Source organism: Triturus cristatus, chromosome 4_2 (genome assembly GCF_964204655.1).
Source record: "Triturus cristatus chromosome 4_2, aTriCri1.1, whole genome shotgun sequence".
Classification (NCBI taxonomy): domain Eukaryota; kingdom Metazoa; phylum Chordata; class Amphibia; order Caudata; family Salamandridae; genus Triturus; species Triturus cristatus.
In genome coordinates, this window is record NC_140586.1 from 546,787,692 (window position 1) to 546,806,289 (window position 18,598).

Here is an 18,598-nt window from a genome sequence, read left to right on the forward strand (position 1 = left end):
TTGGGGGGAGATCGACGACGTTGCCCTGTGTGTGAGAGAGAGACAATGTTAATGGTGTTTCATGCGTCATCAATGTTTCATACATATTCAAGTTGGCACAGTTCCTCTGGGTAGTTGGATATGTCTAGCATTCCTCTCACAGTGCACTTGTGGATGGGTATGTTGCGGGGGACAGTTTGATATGTACTCCTGGTTATTTGGCCTGTCTAATGAGTGTTAGGATGCTTATTTGGCTATGGATTGGTCTTGTTGTGTCACATGTTCATTGTGGGAGTGCCAATTTGCATTGGCTGCCCCGGGGGTGTGTGCTTGTGTAAGGGGGGGGTGTGTGACTGGGCATGCTGTTGGGTGTGGTGTGATTTGTCATTGGGTCTACCAGGTGATGTGTCTATCCCCTCATGGTGCATGCTGGCATGACAGTGAATGTGAGTTCCTGTGGTAGGTAGGTGGCATGTGGTGGTGGTGTTTGAGTGTACAGTGGTCACAGGATTGCCTTGTGCTGTCTACAGCAGGGCCAAGTGTCATCTACCTTGTCTGTACTTGGCAAGTCCCTGTGCATTGTGCATGGTGCATGGGTATGTCCCTTGGCCACAGCTTTCAACACTTTTCCTATGTGTGACACACTCTTTGTTGTTGCATCATTTTTGAACGCAGTGAGCAGTGTAGCGAGATCGCGTAGCAAGCGATGCAGAACCGGCTTACGTGTTGCACTGTACGTGGGCAAATGGTGATTTTTCATATCTATTGGAGAATGCAGGTAGGTAACTTATGCATTTGTGACTGGGTTCTAACAAACACAGTGAGTGGGTATACTGGGTGTAAGGTTAGGTTTGTGCCTGCAGCAAGGATCTACTCGTGCACAGTTTGACACATGGCCCAGTGATTTCCAAACGAAAAAGGGGTGTTTCACGCACTGCCAGACCATGTCAACATGCACACAGTCTACCTGCTGACGAGCCGACATGCCCACACCACCCAAGGGTGATTTTGTCTCCCTCTGTCTCCCTCTCTCCCTCCCTCTGTCACCCTCCTCCCTCTGTCTGTCGCCCTCTGTCGCCCTCTGTTGCCCTCTGTCTCCCTCCCTCTCTCTCCCTCTCCCTCTGTCTGTCTGTCACCCTCTGTCACCTCAGCCCAGCTTCCTGGGTACACACACTTTGCAGGTCTTTCAAAGGCCATTGGCTTGTTCATGTGGCTTTGTTTAGAATCTCCCGGCCCCCATTGGGAAGAGTGTCTCTGAGTCTGCACTGCTGCGGCGGTGTGTGCTGACACTCTTTCACAGTGATGCCTCTTCATTAGCTGCTGTTATGTGCAAATTGGGCCTTCATACCCATGTCATCCTGCGACGCGGCCACCATTTGCAGGCGACACAGTACAGTGTCGGGACACACTGTTTGTATAGCTCTGCCCTAGGCCATATGGGCTGAGGGCATTGGTGTCTGCTTCTGAGTTGCACAATGTTTTTTTGGAGGTCCACCCTCCCGGCATCACGGACATCCTGTCTTGTGTTGGTGTTTTGTGTGGCCTGTGACTTGGCATGGCCTTGCTTGGTGCATGGGGCATGGAGCCGCTAGTGGCATGTGCGTGTTTTTGGAGTGTGGTTGTGTCCGGTGATGGCTTTGGGGTAGTTGCGTGCATTATTGTGAATTGGGTTGTTGATGCGGTTCCCCCCATGTGAGGTGAGTTGTTTGTGTACTCACCAGGCTCGGCGACTCCTTCTACTCCGTGTACTCCCATCAGCGGCAGCGTGCGCATCACCTTCTCCTCCCAGGGATGGTGGTGTACTGGTCTGCGGGGCGGGCCACCTCCAGTGATGTTCCCCTGGTTATATTCGTCAGTCATTTTGCGGCGGACCGTCCTCCGCAGATCGTACCACCTGGCTTGGCATTCATGCCTGGTCCTTCTGATGGGCGCAACAGCATTCACCCTCTCGACGATCCTCTGCCACATGGCTGATTTTGCTGCTACGCTGGTCTGTCTGACCAATGTTCCAAAGAGCTGTGGCTCGACTCTGATGATTTCGTTGACAAGGATCTCCAGCTCCGCTGTTGTGAACTTTGGATTCTTGTCTGTGGGCATGGTGTGGGGTGTGGGTGTGGATGGTTGTGGGTGTGTGTGTGTGGTTGTGAAGGTGTGTGTGTGAATGTGATGAGGGGGTGTTTGTGAAGGTGGTTGTGTGAAGGTGTGCAAGTGTAAGGTGTAGTCAAGGTTCAAGTATGGTGCTGTGGGTTGTCTGTGGGGTCTAGCAGCAGTGGGTATGTTGCAAAGGCTCATGGTTTGTGTGTGTGGGCCCTTTTTATTGGTCCATTTGTGGGTGTGGCTGTGTTTGAACTTTGGGTGGGTGTGTTATAAGGAGTGGTTGTGTTTTGGGCCTCTGTTTACCTGTTTGGCTGTTGCAGGTCAGTGTATTGGATGTATTTGGGCTTGTTGGACGTGTTTTGTGGTGTTGTGCGATTCGAATTGACTCTCCTTTTGGTGTTTTGCAGTGTCCTGGTTCAGTACGTGTGTTTTTCGCGTCTGTGAGGTGCGTACATCGGCCATGTTGTTGTACAGTGCTCACATTTGCTATGGCTTGGTACGACTCGTACATGCACAATGCTGGGTGAGGGTGCTGGTGTAGGGGCCTGGGGTAGGGTGCGTACAGGCACGGGCAGGGTGTAGGGGCCTGGGGGTACATGCCGTACATACGGGAACCGAGGGTACGGCGCGTACATACGAGGGGTGCTGGGGGTACGGCGCGTACATACGGGGTGCTGGGGGTATGGTGTGTACCCCCACCCCCGTATGGACGGTGCATACCCCCAGCCCCCGTATGTAGGCAACGTCCCCCAGCACATACCCCCAGCCCCCGTATGTACGCGCAGTACCCCCAGCCCCTGTATGTACACGTCGTACACCCAGCCCCCCTATGTACGTGCCGTACCCCCAGCCCCCCGTATGGATGGTGCGTACCCCTACCCCCTATGGACGGTGCGTACCCCCACACCCCCTATGGATGGTGCGTACCCCCACCCCCCTATGGACGGTGCGTACCCCCACCCCGTAGGTATGTAGCGTACCCCCACCCCTGTAGGTATGCTGCGGACCCCCAGCGCTACGCGCACGGGGGTCCACACGGGGGTTCGGCACATATGCGGGCACATGTTTGGACGTCACCATGGTTGCTACGGGAGTTCGCTCCGTACGGTGTTTTTTCCATACGGTTGTGCATTCGGACGGACGGGCTTGCGCGCTCGGACTTCAGTTTCCCGATTTGTACGTAAAACTGTCCGGGGACGTGTCGGACACTTTTTCCGACCCGAGGACGTGTCGGGGAATTTTCCCAATGCGATTGCGATTTTTTAACATACGAATCGTACTTGCCAGTTTGCACGGGACTTGTACGATTCGTACGTAAAAAAGTCCGGATACGATTCGTACGGGGAATATTTTTAACCAGTCGGAATCGGCACCTAAATGTGTGTTTCCATTTCCCAGTAATTTGCATTTAAGTTCACAGATCTCTTTCAGTTTGGGAAACAATGCATCATCAAAGATGGGAAAAGGGAAGAGGTCAAAATCAATTTGTTTTCTACAGTAGTTTATTCTGTGCTTTATTCGTTTTGACATTTCTTAGCTATGAAGCAAATGTTAGCTTTGAAAAGCCATTATCTCCAGCTCTTTCCTCTGCTTTTCGGCCATCCCACTGACCTGTCGCTTTGGTTGTCTACCTCAGCTCAGCATGCAGTAGCATTTGGCAAGTGAGTGGGCACTGTTTGCAGCTCAGTTTGACTGTATAATTCAATAGTGCTCATGTTGCAGGCTTCACTGTGGCATATTTCATTACCTATTCCTCTGTCAAAGTACAGTACGCGCCATGCTTATTTATGTACAGGAAGAAGGGCAAACACAATCTTGGTGAGAAACTGCTGCAGCGGCATTATGCAGAACATAACCTCTGTCTGCGATTGTGTCACTATACCTATGCGTACCTGTTTGTGCAGTATGATATATGAGTGTATGCCAACGTGCCACTCACCCTGCAAGTGCTTATTTGTCCTTGGTGCAGTGTTTCATGTGTGATTGTGCTGGACTCTTCCGTCGCTTTTAAGTGCCCTTGGTGCAATGTGCTGTGCGTGAGCGCACGGTGCTGTGCTTGTGTGTGTGTGCCTGAAGCTGGGCTGTCGCACACTGGGCCTGGCTCTCTCAGGAAGGCCTCTCTGCGACAGGCGGCATAGGATGCCGTGGAACCCCATTGAACCCTGAAGAGTACACCGTCTGGCCGCGCCACCCATGGGTGCACAAGCCCGGCTGCAGCTCTGCACACGTCCAATAAATAAGGAGAATTAATATGTGCGGAGGTGCTGCTGTCAAAGCGGGCAGCCTTTCAGATGGCTCTTCCCAATGTCCAATGTCAGGAAACAGGGAACATTCACTGCGCGTAATCTCGTCAAGCTTAATGCAGATTGAAATGCGCAGCGTTGCGTTCTCCGAGCCATGCACTGCCAGGGAATACAGGCGTCCTGGGGTCGTCTCAACCGAGATCACCGTCTGCATTGCATTGCATTTAAAAGGTATTATTAACAGCGCATCGTGGTGAATGAGGTGACGTCATATTGTAGACAGTTACTGTAGTGTTCATTGTGGGAAAGACTTTGCCGCATCTTCCCGCTGAAGTCATCGCATGAGTCCCAGAGAAGCTCCTCCAGACAGCCAGCGCCTCGAATATTTGTTTATTTACGTACTTAATGCAGGGATCGCCAGGGCTCTCAAAGCCGAGTTAAGTGATATTCTTTGTAGCCTCGCTACCAGTTATACAACAAACATATAGAGGTATGGACCCCACTTTATACAGCCTAAAAAGTTAGCATAACAAATAGCAGAAGGCAAATAAACAGCACTGTCACTCTTAACATTGCTGCATTCAAATAGATGCCTTAATGAAACCAGGGAGATGGGGAAAGAGGCTGCGTTGAAAGCATACATTTCTGCTTGGCATAGTTTATAATCGTGGGGGTTTCACCAAGTTAGCTGAGTGGGTTGAGCAAGTGGCTACAGACAGTTCCAACACCAGAAGTGTTCCGTTCACAGACCCTTGGTGCTTGTTTTCAGTCAGAGATGCAGCTCTGCAGTTCGGGTTTGCTCACAGATAAAGAGTGGCTTTGACCCCAGTCTCCCGAGCACTCCCACCAAGCGGCACCACTGCCAAGCCCAGTGCTGTGACAAGGTGTACGGCAAGTCTTTGCACCTTAAGGGGTATGCGGACAAACAAACCTTTATTCTTCTGTTATGTTCCTTGTTTTATCGGCACTGGATATGAAAAATGTCCTGTGCGCCATGTGGCTTTTTAACTGTAATTATGGCGGCCGCACCTTTCGTAACGCTTGATGTTTAACGTTCATTCTTGTTTTGTGGGCACTAGATATGGAAAATGTCCTGTGCGCGATGTTTTACTTTAGTTCTAGTGTCACTCGCGCTTTATCTGTTAATATGGTGGTTGTGCAAGGGGGAGTGAGTTGCTGGCTACTCTACTTTCTATTACCTTCTGTGTGGGGCCAAAGCTTGACTTCCTGATCACAATGGCTTTGCTTTTCCTTTGTCACTTTATTTAGCACTTTTTACAAAGAGAGGAACAGAGAGAGATGGAGCTAAGCAGAGCCAGAATGAGAGAGTGTGAGAGAAAGAGAGAGGGGCATAACGGGTATGTTGAGCTAGAGAGAGAAAAAGAGGGACATAGGAAGTAAGATAGATATAGGTATGAGCATACGTACACATTTATCTCTACTATAATCAGACACTGAACAGACCATTGAATGTTGGAATGTAAAATTTTGTCCCGCTTTGGGGTAACTTAAAATTTTGTCTGCTACAGGAATTTTTAAATATGAGAGAATGTTAATTTGCTTTGGCAAGTCATGCATTGTAGACTGCACTTAACCCACATGAAATGACACATGGGAGGCCTGCTTTGGCAGTGAATTGGATCTGGAATTCCTGAGTTTGAGTTGCATGGTCAATATTTATGTGTCACTTTCATAGTTATTTAGACTGTGTTTCTGTTTTATACTGTTTCTACCTACACATTGAGCCAAAGTTTTGGTTGATTTTGATTGCAGTGGCTCAGTTTATTTGCTGATTCACAATTCCAATCATGGGTAAAACATGGCTTGTTGAACATAGATGAGATGTACTTGCAAATTGTTGGATTACGTATTGCAGTTCAGGTTTTCAATTTGACCAATCTTTTGACTTCTCACCAACGAAATATGAGTGCCTTCCTGGTCGAGGACCACACTGCTTTTTCTCTTATCTGTTTTGTATCAAGACCCTGCTGGACTACGGGGTGAAAGAAAGCTTGAATAAGCAGCTACCTATGTTATTTGACATCTCTTTATTAATGTAATAACTGCTCTTTCGCAATTGCTTTATTAACCTTCCTGCTTTCTCAAATTTGCTTGAAAATGCACCATTTGTCCACTCGTTTTTCAAAATTTTCTAGGGGAGAAAACCCCCCCGAACCGCCCTTAGGTTGTTCGGGCTCGCTCGCTCCTCTCGCTCGCTGCGGTGCAGTATGCCAATAATTTTACGGCTTACCACTTTCAAATGTCACCAGCCGCTACTGGTCGAGTTATAAAAGTTAAAGATTCCCCATCTAGTGTCCCCCCTACTTACTGACAATGCCAGGATTCCTAAACATGTAAAACATGTAGATGGGGTCACCTGCAACTTACAGTCAACGGGCACCGAAATATACGTAACTAGGCCCCCCCTAGGTCTACCACTTGCCGATGGAGTGGCCGGGGCAAAAAATGCCTTGTAGCCTTCCAAAAAAAGGTCACAGTCCACCGACCACGTTTCTTGGAAGCAAATTATAGTGTATTGCTTTACGTAACATACCCACCGAGGATCTAAGAACTTATTAGCTAGCCCAGCAATGTTCCAAGATAAAAAATTATTAAGCCTCACTGCTGTATGGCTTGCAGCTACTTCCCCTAAAGCCTGAAGAGGAGTAACTGATAATGATCCAGGGGACACAGGTGCCTTAAGTCAATCGCAGTTCTCCAAGCCAGATAAGGCTGCGAATCTGTTATCGGTCACCAATGTGTGGGTGCTACATAACTGCCCATCAAAACAGGAGCTAAATGGGCTGAGGCGAAGGGCTGTTGCCTGGGGGCTGGATTATTTAGCCAACCTCCTCGTTGGCATACCCTATGGCCATTATCTAGCATTTCCCTGTGGGGGGCAGACTTGTAAAAATAACCCAAGGGCAAAGCCTTGATAACCGATCTGGTAAGTGGAGAGAGGCTAATGTCCCTGGATAAAATGCGCCCAGCAGTGATAACGCAATCACCAGAGTCCAATTTACGTGAGGTCCCTTTCCAACTAACCCTACGTGCCATAATAATATTTTTGTATACACAGTGACCCATGGTGGTATTGTGGGTAAACCAGTGATTTAATTTGTTTCTCAGCTGCGCGTAATCTTCCGTTGCCCCAATAGGGAGAGGGGGTACATTCTGAATACTACTTCGTATGGGGTAGAGTCAGGTGGAAGATATATAATCGGAAGATTCAGTGGCTGGTTATCCCTAACCGCTGGCCCCTTCCGCCTATGGGCCGCGGGAGATCCTACTCTGCTCGTGGGCTGACATGAGGTGGTCCGAATATCTGAGCTTCTAGACCTGGTGCTATTAAGGCTATTCTTATCTTGTGCCTCACCAGTAAACCTTACAGTAGACCCACCCCTTGCTCCTTCCCCCACAGCTCTTTTGCCCCTTAAGACTGTGTCATCTATGTGTGTGGGAGGGCTAACTGGGTGCATAACTGGAGGATTACATCCTAAAGTCCCCTCCAGCTTGGCCAACCTAGCTTCTATCACACTTATATTTTGAAACATTGGAAGTAGTAAAGTGGATAGCATAATTTCTAGCCTACTCCAAAAATTCCCCTCCTTAGTGTTATCAAATAGTTGCTCAGGCGTAAACTGATTCGTAGAGGTGGGATTACCCTCATTAACAACATTAGTGGGGAGGACAGATGGTGTTTTCCCTCCAGGGGTTCCTTGTACTGGTTGTTTTTTAGATTTAGTGTACCCACGTCCCTTCTGCCCTCTAGTAGTTACGTTAATTTTCATAGGAGTAGGTTCATTCTCCTGGGAAGAGCATGGACCAGGGTTTAACATTATGGGTGTAGGTGCGGATGGGGGCGGGCTAAGCCTAACTAAAGAGGCATCCTGGTTTAGTGCCTGCAGAGAGTCGGAGAATGCAGGGGTTAGGGAAAGTCTACCTATCGGGGAGTGTGGATTGAGGGATAACCTTCGTTCTATCATTTGGATTTCATGAATGAGCGCGGATTCAGCCCTCAAGAGGAAGGCGTCTAATGTGCCAACCACACTTTTCCCTGGGTTTGTTTTCCGCTTACTCATTATTAACAGCCTTGGGGCACACTAGGAGAGATACACCAGACCCTAAAAAATGCTACATTTGATAGTATTGGCCTAATTACTAAGTGCAATATATAAACTACAAAATACAAGGTACGATGTGCAAAATACAATGTGCAAAGTACAGTTCAAAGTTAAAGCACAGTTTACTAAAGTGACAAAAATGAAACACCTCAGGGCCTTAGTTATACTCCTCGCAAAGTGCAAGATGCATTTTAGCAGCAACAATTAAAATAGTTAAACAATAGATGGCGCTAAAGTGCAAGGTGCAGTGCAAAATCCAGGCGCAAGGTGCAGAGTCTCTAGTCCAATCAATCTTGCAAGGACAGGTTTTAGTGGGCAACTGAGTAATCATGCCATGTCCATCAAAAAAAAAAAAAAAAGAAAGTGCATTGGGGATATACAGATGTCAAAAATGTCACCCTACCTACCGGCCAGATAAAATGACTGATACCACATAGAAAGAGGAACAACAGTACCTGTAAGGAGAACCTTAATACTGGTGAAAAAGGAGGGTGGTCTTGCCCTGCCTCTCCTTGGCAATGACAGGCTTCGCCCGGGTGCCGCCTGCCCACGTCCCACGGTGCGGAGTACCTAGAAGCCTCGTAACGCCGAGCCCGGCTGCTCCTGGCGCTCGGCGTGACGTTCCCAGCAGGCGCCTCCACCAAAGCCTGCTGGGAAATGTAGTGCGGGCAGCCGGCGGTAGTTCAAGAAGCCATTCCCCTCACAGCTGGAAATGAAGGAGGTAGGCAGGGAAGGTAACTCGTGCCCCTCGCAACGAGTCTCCCCTCTAGATAGCGCGTGTCAGTTAGTTACTAAACATTCATACTGTTGCATTCATTTTGAGTTTCCCCAGCGAATCTCAACAGTCTATAAACTATAAGCTTATTCAGGTTCCACTGAGTAACAATTCACTACTCTAAAGACAGAAATATATTAATTCAGCATCCTGGTTAAATCATGAGATTTACGTCTTCTTGTAAGATCTATTTGTTTTAATATACAGTTCTTTATTCATCATTGTGTGAATATGTGGTAGCTAGATACTATCTAAATCTCAATGAGAACATGCAGCTTGGAATGAAGAAATACATTTGTATAAAGTCAGCGCATCCTACAGTAATGACAAGTTTAAGCTTTTCAAATGTAGGTCAGCTACCTTGGTTTAGCATTTCCTAAAACCTTTATTTATTAAAGAGAGAAAATAAAGGAAGATAGAAAAACGAAAAGGCCTAGTATGGTCCTAGCAATGGAAAACCAATAGAAATGATGGCTTGGTTCACATTGCACCATTTGGCTGCGTGTCATTTGGAAAACAAGCTGCACATTAATTCTACATACAAGCATAAGTGAGTTTAATAAAGGCACATTCTCCCTATGTCTCTGTTTCAATGCAAATAACATTTCTAAATTGTCTTTTCTGCTTTATCGTAGTACTTAAGCAGATATTTAACTGTCATCCCAGTATTTAGCAGTCCACCAGACCAATAGTAAAATTAGTTGTCATTTCACAAACCACTTACCAAACATTATATAATCTCTGCTATTGACATAATTGAGAAACACTGGGGTTGACACAGTGGCCTGCTAAATAGCTTCTCCCAAAAATAATAAAATTACAGAGCAAACGTGAAAATGGTGCAGAGACAGAATATCGAATCACAAATATCGGGTTGCACAAATATCGAGTTGCAAATATCGTTGGTCAGAAATTTCGACAGGAAGAATATCGTGGTCAAGAATATCGACTTAAGGTAAGTAATATCGATTTTTAAAATATCAAAGTGTTCAATATTGTTTGCAAAAATATAGTTGTTAAAAAAAATGTTTTTTTATTATGTTATGTATTTTAGTTTATATTTTATATTTATGTGCTGTATGTTTTTTTGTATAAGAATTGATTGTATTTTTAATATATGTGTTACATTTTTAGTAGTTATTAATTTTTTTTTTTTTAATTTTGCGTTTTTAGTTCTGTAGCGGGTTGTGGGTTTATAGAGGAATAGGGTAGGAAGTAATTTAATTATAATACATTTATTGATTATTTTTTATTTATTAATATATGTTTAATTGAGATGTTATAGTCTTAAATGTGTAAAATAATATATTATTAATTAATTAATAATTTGTTTTTAATTCATTTAATTTAATTGATTGCTAATTACTCATGATAATTGTGTAATTAATTTTAGGTGTGTGTTGTGGTGTTTATAGATGTTAAGAGTGAGAAGTAATTTATTTTTAATTGATGAATTAATAATTGGATGTTCTTTCATTATAATTAATTAATTGGTAATTAGTTATGGTAATTGTGTAATTAATTTTAGATGTGTGTTGTGTTCTTTATAGGTGTTAAGGGTGGGAAGTAATTTATATTTAATTGATGAATTCATATATGGATGTTAAGTATTTTTAATTGATTAATAGATAATTAATCATGGTAATTATGTAATTAGTTTTAGGTGTGTTTTTTGGTGTTTATAGAAGTAAAGGGTGGGATGTAATCTGTAGTTAAGTAATTAATACATAGTTGTTAATTAATGTTAACTATTTGATATGTATTTTGGGTAATAGTTTTTTATAGTTTTGTTTTACTTTTAAAGGGGTAAAGAGTGACATTTTAATGACTTTATTATTAGTTGATAATAGTTATAGTTTTTAATTTATAAATACGTTTTAATTGTGTTTTATGTTTTTAGAGAGTAATTTAGGTGTGTGTTGTGGATTTCATTGTGTTAAAGTGTGTGTAGTCAATGTTCATTAGTATATTTTTAATAATAATATTTTTTAAATTGATTATTAATTATGTTAATTTTGGGGGGAAAATACTTACAAATGCTGAAGTGTTTTGTTATTGGTGTGATGTTATAAGGTAGGAAATATAATAAATACATTTATGCATTAATTAATTTATTTGTAAATATTTTCTAGTTGAAAAAAATATTTTAATAAATGTATTTATTATTTTATATTATATATCATTTGTAGGTTTTTTATATGTAATTTATATTATAATATTTTACTTTTTATTTATTTAATATATTTGGTTTTTCATTTCTAGATATTGTTTATTTTTATGATGTTTTAATAATTTTTAATGTTTTTATTTTTGTTTTAACTGTTTGAGTGTGAATAGTAATTTAAGTCTCTTCGCTATCCAACACTTTTCCTAATGTTTCACTCACTGGAGTGGGAATAGTTATTTTTACCTTTCCGCTATCCAGCACTTTCCCTACTGTTGCACTCACTGGAGTTGAAATAGTAATTTTTACCCTTCCACTATCCAACACTTTATCTACTGTTGTACTCTCTGGAGTGGGAATAGTAAGTTTTACTCCTCCGTTATCCAACACTTTCCCTACTTTTGAACTCACAGGAGTTGGAATAGTAATTTTTATACCTCCACTATCCAACACTTTCTCTACTGTCGGACTCGCTGGGGTGGGAATAGTAGTGTTTAGCCCTCGGCTATCTAACACATTCTCCACTGTGGCACTCACTGGAGTGGGAACAGTAATTTTTACTTTTCCCCTATCCAACACTTTCCCTACTGTTGCATTCATTGGAGTGGGAATAACAATTTTTACTACTCCGCTATCCAACACTTTCCCTATTGTTGCACTCTTTGAAGTGGGAATAGTAATTTTTTCCCCTATGCTATCCAACCCTTTCCCGACTGTTGCACTCTTTGTAGTTGGAATTTGTTCCTCTGCCATCCAACACTTTCCCTACTGTTGAATTCTTTGGAGTGGGAATAGTAATTTTTTCCCCTCCGCTATCCAACACTTTCCCTACTGTTGCTCTGCGTGGAGTGGGAATAGTAATGTTTATCCCTCCGCTATCCAACACTTTCCCTACTGTTGCTCTCACTAGAGTGGGAATAGTAATTTTTCAACCCTCCGCTATCTGACATTTTTCCTACTGTTGCACTCACTGGAGTTAGAATAGTACATTTTATTAGTTTGCTATCCAACACTTTCCCTACGGTTGCACTGATTGTGTTGGGAAATTTAAGTAGAAATATTTTTAATAGTTTAATGTTTTAATTTATTATAGATTTTTTGTATGTTTTAAATTATTGATATATATATATATATATATATATATATATATTTTTATATAATTTTAAAGTTTTAAAATAAATTAAAAATATGTATATGTATATGTATAAATTATTATGCTTGTGGTTTATCTTTTTATAATTAAGCTTATTTGTTATATTTTGTTAAAACGTATAATAAATGTAATTTATTTTGTTAAAATTAAATATTAATATTTAATATACTGAATATATATTATTTTATTTTATACATATATTGAAATCGATATGTTTTACATCTATATTTTTTACATCAATATTTTTGATTCAATATTTTTGTATTACCTGTTTAGGTATGGGTGTCGATATTTTTGTAGTGTATATTTGTTTTCGATATTTGAACATCGATATTTATGTCATCGATAGTCTATCATTGAACCCGTAAAAACAGAGCAATTAACTTTCTATTTTTTATTAGGGAACTTAGAAGACACGGGCCTGACCATACAAAATATGACAAGTGAAGTTTACCTGTTCAACACTAAGTTCATATTTTGGGAGGTGCATCACTGCTTCTCTTATTTGATTCCCAAAAGGAGGATGTCTATTCAATATCTATAACAGAAATAGATATAAAAATATTAATCTCATAAAAATAGTAATAATATAAAAATATGTTAACTACAAGCGCTACGAATTCTCGAGAGAATAAAGTATAAAATTCCTCAGTAGTAAAATGCCCAAAAATATCTAGCAACGGGACACGATTGGATGAACTATTGAATAGCACATTATGAGCCTGATTCTCAAAAAAGTTGGTGGCTTTCTTTCCTAGGAGTATATTTCTCATTGTAAAGGTTCCCAGGAGGTTGTCTGGAAAGCTGAGATACACGCAGGTTTTCACAAGCCCTGATGGAAAATTTGTCAGAATTCTCATTTACAACAAGCACTTTCGCATGTGTAAATGCTGATGGTGTACATTTACAAATGAAAACATACATCACATTTGTACAATTAAAAAATTAAACCTTCTTTTTTTCCATGTGAACATATTTTTCCTGTGAATTAAGTCTCCCCCTGGAGCATACACCATTTTTAAGGTTGTTACTTTCCCGTTTCCAGCACGAAAACGGACTTACTCCTGCCTACACATTAGTAAATCCAAAACCATTTCCAAACCTCCTCTTCCTCCTCTTCCTTTTCCTCTACATCCTCCTCTCTTTTCATGTCCTCTCCTCTCTTCCCTTTGTGGGAGAAGATTTAGTGCCAGCTTTACAAAGTCGTTTTGCGGTCGTAAACCTTTGGACTCGCAAAATCACAATGTAAAAAAGCCGTTTTATGAATTGAAAAAGTATTTTTCACTTTGCTGGTTTATAAATTGGAAGCATCTCTCTCCTACTGAGATTCAGAAATGGATGCATTGATGGTCTGTGACTGCAACCACAACTCAGTTTAGTAAAGATTTGAGCTTCATGATTTCAAAACGTCTTTAATAAGCGGCAAAATATATATATATATACTTGACTGTGATCACATTTAGTCCTCTCTTGTCAATGAATTTTTTTTTATCTTGATCTTTCTTTGGTACAAAATGCAAACATGCCCCAGCTGTTGATTAAAAAGGAACAATCAAACAAACCATTGTGCAGCTTCTACTGTAAATAACCCTTAAAGACTTCCTTCTCCGTCTCAGAGAGTGAATAAGCCCAAAAGGGAAAATAGCCCCATGTTCAAATGGAAACGTGCAATTATATGGGGTGATCCATCAACAGCAATAATCAGTCACCTCTGGAGTCTTAACCTCCTTGAAATACCATTTGTTTGGGTCCAACCATGGTCAACAAATACTCCACAACTCCATTATCTAGCAATTGCTAAAATGAACGGATGATTATCAATATCATTCATATCATTCATAGACGACCTAATAAAAGGGAACAAATGCACGCCGGTCTTCCTTTGAAGTGAGAGTTTTAACCACTTAAAACTTCCTTCTTTCTCTGTGCTTTCTTGCGGTTAATTTTCAAAATTGTTAAATGAATAAAGTTCTGAAAAAAGGGCACTGAGATTTAATTAGCTCACTCTTTATCTCTTCTCCAACAAAGAACAAAGTTACCTGAGTTTTCTCAAAGAAAGGTAGTTTCAGAAGCCAACTGGCAAAAACAAGTTCCATAAGTCAAACATCCCTTGTTCATTCCTAAATATCACACAAGACTTCTTCTGCAAAATGCTATAAGCCACAGGGGCCTTTTACCAAGGGTTAAGGGAGGAATTAAAAGATCTTTAGTGGTCAGGAGACCCACCCTGGTCACAGATGTCACTCTGCAAATAGATGATCTATGGAAGGCCCTGAAGGCTCTAAGATGAGGGTTGATTTGCTGTCCATTTTATTTTTTGCACCAGTACAGAAGGAAGATGTCCTCTTCAATAAGCCGATGTAGGTGGGAGGATCAAGAAAGAAGGTCCTCATCGACAGAAGAAAGAGAATGAAGGAAGAAGAAAGGTCCCTGTCTCTATTATGGCCAAAAATGTTATTTGGCAATCAATTCTGAGGAAGTTGGGAAATGGGGTTGTTCGCTCATGAATGACAAACCATGAGCGTGCTAGGCCATGAAATTCAGTTTTGTTGTGTGTAAGGCTCATTTCTATTTGCAAGTTATGATATTGGTACCTTAGTGTCCACAAAAACGAATTGCCCTTGTAGATTCTTGAGCATCAGAGTGTGTTATGGACTTGCAATATTGAAGAACGATTACAGGTTCTTAAATCAACAGAAGACAAGACCCAAATATATCAAAAGAATTGCTAGAATCAAGCTAATATCGAGGTTGGTAAAAGATCCAATTTCACATCATAGCTGCACCTGATTTTTCTATTGTTTTGAGATTCCTGAGGTTGAGATGGTGCCATGATTGAGTGGAATTGTCCATCCTATACCTTCTTTTCTACTCACTGCTTTAAGGAATGCTATTTAAGGGAAACGATAGAGGGGAAGAAAGAGCTTATGTATTTGGCAATTCAGAGAGAGAGAATCATTACTGAATGTGGAGAACAATGAGGAAGTGTTAGTGTTCCCTGTTACCTATTTAGACTTCTATGATGTATTAGTAAAAAAGAAGCAGGCATATTACCTCGGCATTTGCAGTATGATCGATTCATGGATTTCACTTCTGCAGCCAGCATTCCCCCTAGGCAAATTTACCCCTTAATAGTCCAGAAAGTTGAAGTACTCCAACAGTATTTGAAAGTAAAATCTTGATACGGGATCCACACAACACTTTGTTTTTCCTGCAGGAGCTCCAATCTAGTTTCTACCAAAGTCTTCTGGAGAATATCATCCATGCATTGACTATAGAAAGTTAAATCATTTTACCATCAGAAACTGTTACCTTTTACCCCAAATTCCAGTCCTATTGGATCAAATAAAGACAGCAAAGATCTTCTAGGGAGCTTGTTATTTGGTCCGCTTCAGGGAGGGGGACCTGGGAAAGCCTGCTTTTAATGCCAGATGGAAAAGTTACTTAACTGCGGTAACAATGTGTCTGGTGAATACTCTATCTACCTGTAGATGAAGGATCTTGGTCTTAATATAAATATCTCCAAGACCTTCGTCATGAGATGAGGCCAAGGGACACAGAGGACACGCAAAATGCCTGTTGATGGGAAGAAGTTAGCCTCAACTAGAAGTTTTTCCTACTTAGGTATTTTATTTAATCAGCAGGACTCATGAGCTCAACTATCTCCGCCAAAAAATTGGCATTTATTAGATCAACAACAGCCCTAGTAACCTTTGCCAAAAAACTAGGCAGGAAACCACCACTTAGAACTCTTGCAGATATATAAGGCCAAGTGTATTACCATGGCGGTTTATGGGGCAGGTGTGTGGGGTTTTGTAAACACTCTTCCTTTACAAACTGTAGAAAATGCTTTCTTAAGGTATGTTCTCTCAGTACCTCCCAGTACCTCCTCTTATGTCTGCCATGAGGAGCTGGGCCTTCCCTACATTGCCGATCTTATTAAACTAGAGCCTATACTTTTGTGGCTCAGGATTTGGTGCAAAGACCAGACTACGTTAAATAGGGAGGTCCTGCAAGACAGCTTAAGGTTGGAAGGGGCTTTTAAGATTCCCTGGATTAGATCTGTTCGTGATTTTATGAACGACCTGGGTCATCCGGAATATTTTTCAAATCCAAGTTCTATGTTGGCGATACCCATAAAGATCTTAAAGAAAGAGGGCCTCCAATTATTGGATTCTATCAGAATGGCAGGGGAAATTTCCAAAAGAAGTGCGAGGCAACATCAGCTGGTACGCACTACCCCAGGGATGGAGCCTTACCTAACCTTTGTACCCGGGGCCTTTGATAGACTCCTTTTAACTAGACTTAGACTGGGTAATGTCCATAGATTAGTGTCATTTCCAAAATTGAATGACTGGTCCCATGTGTTACCACTGTGTTCCTGTGACAAAAGTTCTGAACAATCCTCTATTCACTTAGTCCTTTTTTGTAAATTTTATATGGAGCCAAGGAAAGTTTGGACAATTCCATTTTTATTAAACCGAGGGTTGCGGCAGTGTCGCCCAGCCTTTATTTTACTCCAGTTACTGGAAGATGAGCACACAGCATGGAGATTAGCTATGTTTTTAAAGAAGGTAACTGATGAGTCGTAATTTGGGCATCCTCTTCCTGCGGGCATGTGCTCTTGTTTTAGAAACTTAGCTGTAAATATTTTTATATTGTATAACTTGTGATATGTCTATTGCTTTTCAATATTTTGCACTATAATATGAAATGTTTAGGATTTTTCTGTGCTTTCATATCTGTTTCAAAAAGCAGGCGAATAAAACTTTCCTTGCTTGCTACCCCTTAATAGTTCAGAAAGTTGAAGTACTCAAACAGTATTTGCAAGAAAAATCTTGATACGGGATCCACACAACACTTTGTTTTTCCTGCAAGAGCTCCAATTTAGTTTCTACCAAAGTCTTCTGGAGAATATCGTCCATGCATTGACTATAGAAAGTAAAATAATTTTACCATCCGAAACTGTTACCTTTTACCCCAAATTCCAGTTCTATTGGATCAAATAAAGACAGCAAAGATCTTCTAGGGAGCTTGTAATTTGGTCCGCTTCAGGGAGGGGGACCTGGGAAAGCCTGATTTTAATGCCAGATGGAAAAGTTACTTAAATGCGGTAACAATGTGTCTGGTGAATACTCTATCTACCTGTAGATTCCTCACCTGTAGAACAATTCCCAGACATCAGACTGGATCCGGAAAACCTTAAACCATTGATGCTGCCTGTCGAGGGCGCTGGACTCATTCGGATGTCAGGCAATGCCCCAAGTCCACAAAGCACCAGCTCTAGCGCATCAACTTCAGTTTCCCTGCAGTTTTTCCAAGCCTTTGAGGTGAGAGGGAGTGAAAAATGGTGCGAGTTTGCAGTACTAATATGTATAAATAGTATGGAATCTTGGTAACTGTCCCTATGAGTCATCCATCAAAATGGGGAAGCAGGTGGGTCGGTGAGGAATCTTCAGGTAGAGAGAGTATCCACCAGAAACATTGTTACTACAGGTAAATAACTTTTCCTTCTGATGGATACGTCTACCTGTATGTTCCTCACCTTTAGAACTGATTTCACAAGCAATACCCTGCCCAGAAGGAGGGTTGGTGGATGATTCAGATCAGGGAATCCAGCAAGACGAATCTAACAAAGTGCCCATCCCTGCATACCTCTGCATCAAGGCAATAATGCTTCACAAAGGTGTGTAAGGAAGCCCACATCGCTGCTTTACATATTTCCGCAATGGAGACACCCCAAACCAGTGCCATAGTCCTGTTGGAATGGGCACTGATTCCGTCAGGTGGTTCCTTCTTGGTGAAGGCATAGCAGATTTTAATGTAGAGGATGATCCATTGGGACAAAGTTCTCTTCTGAACTGCCTTCACTTTCTTGAGTCCACAATACCCCACGAAGAGATGGTTATCAGTACTGCTGGGGCACGGGGTTCTGCTCCTCACTTACTCATCACCAAGAACCCCACATACAGGTCGATGGATCTTTGTTGTCAGCTGTGATGTAAAGAGTTAAATCTCAATATAAATCTTTATTAATTATCATTACTTTAGTTCAGTCAATAA

At 41.9% G+C, this 18,598-nt stretch overlaps 1 protein-coding gene across 1 annotated transcript in view; it reads right to left on the reverse strand.

Annotated features, from left to right (window-relative positions):
* HFM1 (helicase for meiosis 1) overlaps positions 1 to 18,598 on the reverse strand; it is a 3,754,865-nt gene that overhangs the window by 1,577,927 nt on the left and 2,158,340 nt on the right. Inside the window, exon 26 of the mRNA XM_085599940.1 lies at positions 12,990 to 13,073. Coding sequence (XP_085456066.1) covers positions 12,990 to 13,073 — 84 coding nt within the window. The remainder of the gene's footprint in view (positions 1 to 12,989; positions 13,074 to 18,598) is intronic.